A 7,355-nucleotide genomic window follows, 5' to 3' on the forward strand; every position below is an offset into this window, starting at 1 on the left:
GACGACGGTCAATCCAGTCTCTGTGACTAGAGACACGTCTTACCAAGTCTCTGTGACTAGAGACACGTCTTCCAAGTCTCTGTGACTAGAGGCACGTCATACAAGTCTCTGTGACTAGAGACACGTCATCCCAAGTCTCTGTGATCAGAGACACGTCTTACCAAGTCTCTGTGACTAGAGACACGTCATACCAAGTCTCTGTGACTAGAGACACGTCATACCAAGTTGCTGCACTAGAGACACGTCTAAGTCTCTGTGACTAGAGAACACGTCTTACCAAGTCTCTGTGACTAGAGCCACGTCTTACCAAGTCTCTGTGACTAGAGACACGTCATACCAAGTCTCTGTGACTAGAGGCACGCTCATAACAAAGTCTCTGTGACTAGAGGACGTCATACCTAATATAGTGCGTTGTTTAAAGGTCTGCATGACCTGTGACCTGTCAATGGCCTTCTATGGTTGTATTGTTCTAATCCAGGGGGAACAAACTCATTCCATGGAGGGCTTAGTGTCTGCTGGGTTTTCCTTTCAACAAAGCAATAGACAACCAGGTGAGGGTAGTTACTAATCAGTGACAAGAGAGGAGCCAAAACACTCTGTCCGCTGTGGAATGAGTGACACATTGTAATCTATTCCCTTTGACAGACCGCTGACTTCTCCATTCCTCTCCGTGATCTCTGAACTGAAAAAACTTTTTTCAGACCAAACACTTTTATTTATTTTTTACATTGGTCAATTATATTTGAAACCTGTAAGGTAAAACATTCTGTAGATTGATTCTCTATTCAAAAGGCTCATCTTGACCACAGGTCTTTTCAGTAGTAATGAAAGCATGCTTCTGAAAGAGTTATGGGTCAAAGGTCATAACTCAGCTGTAGCACAGTCATAGGTCATAGGTCATGCGTCTGATATCATGCGTCGGTTCGTGTAGGTTTGATCTGGGGTGCATTCCAAAAGGCTCCCTATTCCCTATGGGCCCAGGTCAAAAGAAGTGCACCACGTAGGGAATAGGGAGCCTTTTGGGACAGACCTGTTCTTCAGTTGGTACAGCATTAACGTTATAACTAGAGAGATACAGGCATTCCTTAACCACAGATCCTGGATATCTAATGGAAATATATCGTAGGTGCTAACCATTTGTAATGTGGTTTGCTTGCCAAATGGCACCCTATTCCCTACATAGTGCACTACTTTTGATCAGGGCCCATAAGGGTCTGGAGAAAAGTAGTGCACTATTTAGCGTCTGGTTCCATTTGTGACACCGCCGTAGTTTTGTGCTCTGTGGAAGAGGCTCTGCTGTATTATTGTTAGCACTCGTTCTAGTCGGAGACGCTTACAGAGGTTTTAGACAGGACATTAGTCACATCATTATTGCTGAGGTCAAAGGAACATTTTAAAATGTGGCCACATTGCCTGAGATATGAAATACATACATTAGTTAGAGGAGGGTTGGAAGAGGGTTAGAGGAGGGTTAGAGGGTTAGAGAGAGTTAGAGAGGTTAGAGAGTTGAGGAGAGTTAGAGATGCGGTTAGAGAGGTAAAGGAGGGTTAGAGAGGGGTTAGAGGAGAGTTAGAGGGAGGGTTAGAAGAGTTATAGGAGGGTTAGAGAGTTAGGAGGGTTAGAGGAGGGTTAGAGAGTTATAGGAGGTTAGAGAGTTAGAGGGGGTTAGAGGAGGGTTAGAGGAGGGTTAGAGGAGGGTTAGAGGAGGGTAGAGGAGGGTTAGAGAGTTAGAGGAGAGTTAGAGGTTAGGAGGGTTAGAGGGAGGGTTAGAGAGTATAGGAGGTTAGAGAGTTAGAGGGGGTTAGAGAGGGTTAGAGGAGGGTTAGAGAGTTAGAGGAGAGTTAGAGAGTTAGAGGAGAGTTGAGAGTTAGAGAGTTAGAGGAGGGTTAGAGGAGAGTAAGAGGGTTAGAGAGGGTTAGAGGAGAGTTAGAGGAGGGTTAGAGAGTTATAGGAGGTTAGAGAGTTAGGAGGGTTAGAGAGTTATAGAGGGTTAGAGAGTTAGAGGGGTTAGAGGAGGGTTAGAGGAGGTTAGAGGAGGGTTAGAGGAGGGTTAGAGGAGGGTTAGAGGGGGGTTAGAGGAGGGTTAGAGAGGGTTAGAGGAGGTTAGAGGAGAGTTAGAGGAGGGTTAGAGGAGAGTTAGAGGTAGAGGAGAGTTAGAGTAGAGGAGAGTTAGGAGGTAGAGAGTTAGAGGAGGGTTAGAGGAGAGTTAGGAGGGTTAAAAGTTAGAGGTTAGAGGAGAGTTAGAGGAGGTTAGAGAGGGTTAGAGAGTTAAGGAGGGTTAGGAGGAGGGTTAGAGAGTTAGAGGAGGGTAGAGGAGGGTAGAGAGTTAGGAGGGTTGAGGAGGGTTAGGTCTAGAGGGTTAGAGAGTAAAGGTTAAGTGGTTAGGGTTGGCTAGTAAACAAGATAACAAAAGTCCAAAGTAAACAGATAAATAAATCAGTGCAGGTCAGGAAAAAAAAAGAACGCTCAACACAGGAAGAGAAGAGAGGAGAACAGCTCAACACAGGAAGAGAAGAGAGGAGAACAGCTCAACACAGGAAGAGGAAGAGAGGAACAGCTCAACACAGAAGAGAAGAGAGGAGAACAGCTCACCACAGGAAGAGAAGAGAGGAGAACAGCTCAACACAGGAAGAGAAGAGAGGAGAACAGCTCAACACAGGAAGAGAAGAGAGGAGAACAGCTCAACACAGGAAGAGAGAGAAGGAGAACAGCTCAACAGGCAGAGAAGAGAGCTCAACACAGGAAGAGAAGAGAGAGAACAGCTCAACACAGGAAGAGAAGAGAGGAGACAGCACAGAAGAGAAGAGGAGAACAGCTCAACACAGGAAGAGAAGAGAGGAGAACAGCTCAACACAGGAAGAGAGAGAACAGCTCAACAGGCAAACATTTCACTGTCGGCAATATAATTGTGCAAATATGTTCTATCAGAATCCAAGTTTTTTTTTTTACAAGCAAAGTTCTATTACATCACGCTGCAGTCCCATCCTCTTCTACAGCGTAGTTAAAACATGATCACGCTGCAGTCCATCCTCTTCTACAGCGTAGTTAAACATGATCACGCTGCAGTCCCATCCTCTCTACAGCGTAGTTAAAACATGATCACGCTGCAGTCCCATCCTCTCCTACAGCGTAGTTAAAACATGATCACGCTGCAGTCCCATCCTCTTCTACAGCGTAGTTAAAACATGATCACGCTGCAGTCCATCCTCTCCTAAGCGTAGTTAAAACATGATCACGCTGCAGTCCCATCCTCTCCTACAGCGTAGTTAAAACATGATCACGCTGCAGTCCCATCCTCTCTACAGCGTAGTTAAAACATGATCCGCTGCAGTCCATCCTCTCCTACAGCGTAGTTAAAACATGATCACGCTGCAGTCCATCCTCTTCTACAGCGTAGTTAAAACATGATCACGCTGCAGTCCCATCCTCTCTACAGCGTAGTTAAAACATGATCACGCTGCAGTCCCATCCTCTTCTACAGCGTAGTTAAAACATGATCACGCTGCAGTCCCATCCTCTCCTATAGCGTAGTTAAAACATGATCACGCTGCAGTCCCATCCTTCTCCTAAGCGTAGTTAAAACATGATCACGCTGCAGTCCCATCCTTCCTATAGCGTAGTTAAAACATGATATTCTGTGCAATAAGATGTGTCAGATAATGCATTCCAAATGGCACCCTATTCCCTACACAGTACACTACTTCAGACCAGGGCCCTATTCCCTACACAGTACACTACTTTTGACCAGAGGCCTATGGGCTACAGAGGGAATATGGTGTCATTTGGGACACAGCAGATGGGTCAGTTTCCTCCGCTAACATCACAGGGACCAGTGCAGTGGACTAAATGTTGATTCAGTGCGATGACGGTGGGTACGAAGTGGCTCTCTGAGACAAAGTCCCCAGCTATGATGTTGAGGGAGCGGGAGTCAGAGCCAGGGCTCTGGGCCCTGACCCAGGAGAGCAGGGCAGGGGAGGTAGACATCACCAAGTCCTTCAGAGACTCAGTGGGGTGAGAACAGATGTACTTCAGATCCTCTGTCAGGTTGATGCCCGTCACAAAGAACCCTCCTGACAACAGAAACACTCATTACAACTCCTCCCACACACGTTACTCATGGAACATATTGGGTCAAAACAATATGTCGTAGACAGTGTTAGATTAACCCTCTGCACAGTATTACAGATAAACGCTCTTATGAAGTGATTCGAGTGTAACTGTTCAGTACGGGGGAAATCCCACGCGAGTTAAGCGAGCCTAAATGGAACTTAATTCCCTATTCTGATTTTGAACGTTAGCATGAGAATAGCATGATATTTCTCCAGTTATTTTCTCTGGTGGAAAGGTGCGTCTAGATACTCAGTATTCTGACGACTAAATTGCAACACCTTTACGCCAGAAGAAAACCTGAATAAGGTTTGGCGAACCAACGGGTTCCAAGTGGAAAAAGCTACAAGGTCAGTGTTTGATGCTGAAACAAACTAATATCCATATATTTACATTGCTTTCTTTCATTGATCCCTAATATTCTGACCCTGCTCTGGCAATATATATATAACTAGGCAAGTCAAAACACTACATAAGAGACCTAAGACAACAACACAACATGGTAGCAACACAAAACATGCTACAAACATTATTGGGCACAGACAACAGCACAAAGGGCAAGAAGGTAGAGACAACAATACATCACACAAAGCAGCCACAACTGTCAGTAAGAGTGTCCATGAGTCTTTGAATGAAGAGATGGAGATAAAACTGTCCAGTTTGAGTGTTTGTTGCAGCTCGTTCCAGTCGCTAGCTGCAGCAAACTGAAAAGAGGAGCGACCCAGGGATGTGTGTGCTTTGGGGACCTTTAACAGAATGTGACTGGCAGAACGGGTGTTGTATGTGGAGGATGAGGCTGCAGTAGATATCTCAGATAGGGGGGGTGTTGTATCTGTCCGCCCTCCTCCTTTTAAGATAGATTACGATTTGTACTAAAACCCTATTGAAAATGGGGAGGGGTTTCAGTGGTTGAATTACATTTATCGGAGCGCGAAGGCAGCCATATAGGTAACGTAAGGTTCAGGTAAGAAGGTACGTAAGGCAGCCATAAGTAACGTAAGGCAGCCATAGGTAACGTAAGGTAGTCTGAATACCAAAATAGTGCGTAGGAAGGCAAGGTGTGCGTAGTGCGTAGGAAAGGCAAGGTTTGCGTAGGAAAGGCGTGCGTAGTGGAAAGGCCCAAGGCGGCGTAGGAAAGGGCATAGAAAGGCAAGGTGTGCATAGGAAAGGCGTGTTGGAATAGGCAAGGTGTGCATAGGGAAGGCAAGCGTGTGTAGGAAAGGCATAGGAAGCAAGCTGCGTAGGAAAGGCAAGGCGTGCGTAGGAAAGGGCAAAGGCGTGTGCGTAGGAAAGGCGCGTGCGAGGGAAGGCAACGGGCGGGCGTAGAAAAGGCGTTGCGTAGGAAAGCAAGGCGTGCGTAGGAAGGCAAGGCGTGCCGTAGGAAAGGCAAGGGGGTGCATGAAAGGCAAGGCGTGTCTAGAAGGCATAGCAAGCTGTAGGAAGCAGGAAGGCAAGGCGTGCGTAGGAAAGGGAAGGCGTGCGTAGGGAAAGGCAAAGCGTGCGTAGGAAAGCAAGGCGTGCGTAGGAAAGGCAAGGCGTGCGTAGGAAAGCAAGGCGTGCGTAGGAAAGGCAAGGCGTGCGTGTAGGAAAGGCAAGGCGTGCGTAGGAAAGGGCAGGCGTGCGTAGGAAATGGCAAGGCGTGCGTAGGAATGGCAAGGCAGTGCGTAGGAAAGGCGCTAGGTAAAAGCAAGGCGTGCGTAGGAAAGGCAAGGCGGCGTGGAAAAGGCAAGGCAAGCATAGGAAGCAAGGCGTGCGTAGGAAGGCAAAGGACGTGCGGAGGAAGGAAAGGCGTGCGTTAGAGGCAAGGCGTGCGTAGGAAGGCAAGACGTGCGAGAAAGGAAAGGCGTGCGTAGGAAAGGGCAAGGCGTGCGTAGGGAAAAAGCAACGCGTGCGTAGGAAGGAAAGACGTGCGTAGGAAAGGCAAGGGGTGCGTAGGAAAGGCAAGGCGTGCGTAGGAAAGGCAAGACGTGCGTAGGAAAGGAAAGTGCGGGAAAGGGAAGGCCGTGCGTAGGAGGAAAGCGTGCGTGGAAGGCAAGCGTGCGTAGGAAGGCAAGACGTGCGTAGGAAGGCAAGACGTGCGTAGGAAGGGCAAGACGTGCGTAGGAAAGGAAGGCGTGCGTAGGAAAGGCACGGCGTGCGTAGGAAAGGCGTACATTATCGAAGTCTGCCATTGGCCCCTATAAGTGCACAGCAGCACTTCTATTTCTAAATGATTGGCAATGTTAGATAATCCTTATCGGCACAATTTTTCCGAGCAATATGTGGCCATCTGCAGGTTACCTGGGCGGCATGTTGTTTCTGTGTTCGAACTCCTCATCAGAGCCTCGGCTTTTTACCCTTGTTGGCCCACCAGTAGGGGATGTGAGGCCAAAGTTCGCTGTAGAGGCTGACCATGCTGTGCTCATAGAGACAATACACCTGGTAACCCAGCGTCCACAGGTTCCTCAGCGTCACCTTCCGGATACAGAGGATCATGGGAATGTTGGGATCAGGGAATGGAATCATGGGAAAGTATGGCTCATGCCATGCTAGAAAACATTGTGGTAACACTATTATTACATTTTACATTTTTGGTAATTATTTTATAATTCAACATCATACACATACAAATGACAACATACAGACGCACACAAAATCCACAACACACCCAGACCCACCTGCTCACATCCCCATCTCTAGATCAACTAAATCACACCTGACCACACCCCACCTCCAGCGCCGCATCACTCTCCGCCACATGGGGTCACACTGCACCATTGTTTCTCTCCGCACCCACGCACTTTCAACATTTAGATAATAAAGCATTTGAGGAGGCGTGCAAGTCGAAGAACACCATCCCAACCGCGAAGCACGGGGTGGCAGCATCATTTGGGGTGCTTTGCGGGTGCGATTGCTGCGGAGGGACTGGTGCACTTCACAAAATAGATGGCATCATGAGGAGAATTATGTTGATATATTGAAGCAACATCTTAAGACATCAGTCAGGAAGTTAAAGGCTTGGCATATGGGTCTTCCAAATGGACAATGCCCCAAGCATACTTCCAAAGTTGTGGCAAAATGGCTTAAGAACAACAAAGTCAAGGTATTGGAGTGCCATCACAAAGCCCTGACCTCAATCCTATAGAAAATGTGTGGGCAGAACTGAAAAAGTGTGTGCGAGCAAGGAGGCCTACAAAACCTGACTTCATATACACCAGCTCTGTCAGGAGGAATGGGGCCAAAATTCACCCAACTTATTGTGGGAAGCT

The 7,355-nt window shown here is 47.5% G+C and overlaps 1 protein-coding gene and 2 long non-coding RNA genes across 25 annotated transcripts in view; 2 read left to right on the plus strand and 1 right to left on the minus strand.

The window, feature by feature from the left end:
- Positions 1-814: 814 nt before the first annotated feature.
- On the plus strand, positions 815-2,329 carry LOC139026175 (uncharacterized). 23 transcript variants are annotated; one of them, XR_011477916.1, is made up of 8 exons: positions 815-1,488; positions 1,589-1,608; positions 1,662-1,675; positions 1,708-1,744; positions 1,818-1,848; positions 1,912-1,962; positions 2,035-2,142; positions 2,286-2,329. It is a non-coding gene; the product is annotated as an uncharacterized lncRNA (long non-coding RNA). The 23 variants fall into 23 exon arrangements; XR_011477907.1 differs by having other exon boundaries at positions 1,419-1,478; positions 1,568-1,608; XR_011477904.1 differs by having other exon boundaries at positions 1,589-1,675.
- Positions 2,330-3,237: 908 nt separating this feature from the next.
- LOC139026176 (uncharacterized) lies at positions 3,238-3,519 on the plus strand. The gene is made up of 2 exons (XR_011477919.1): positions 3,238-3,306; positions 3,393-3,519. It is a non-coding gene; the product is annotated as an uncharacterized lncRNA (long non-coding RNA).
- LOC112076810 (phosphatidylinositol-specific phospholipase C, X domain containing 1) overlaps positions 3,449-7,355 on the minus strand; it is a 17,188-nt gene continuing 13,281 nt past the window's right edge. The window contains 2 exon segments of the mRNA XM_070441466.1: positions 3,449-4,073; positions 6,390-6,561. Coding sequence (XP_070297567.1) covers positions 3,802-4,073; positions 6,390-6,561 — 444 coding nt within the window. The 3' untranslated portion in view covers positions 3,449-3,801.

The sequence above is a fragment of the Salvelinus sp. IW2-2015 genome, unplaced genomic scaffold, assembly GCF_002910315.2.
Source record: "Salvelinus sp. IW2-2015 unplaced genomic scaffold, ASM291031v2 Un_scaffold4058, whole genome shotgun sequence".
NCBI lineage: Eukaryota > Metazoa > Chordata > Actinopteri > Salmoniformes > Salmonidae > Salvelinus > Salvelinus sp. IW2-2015.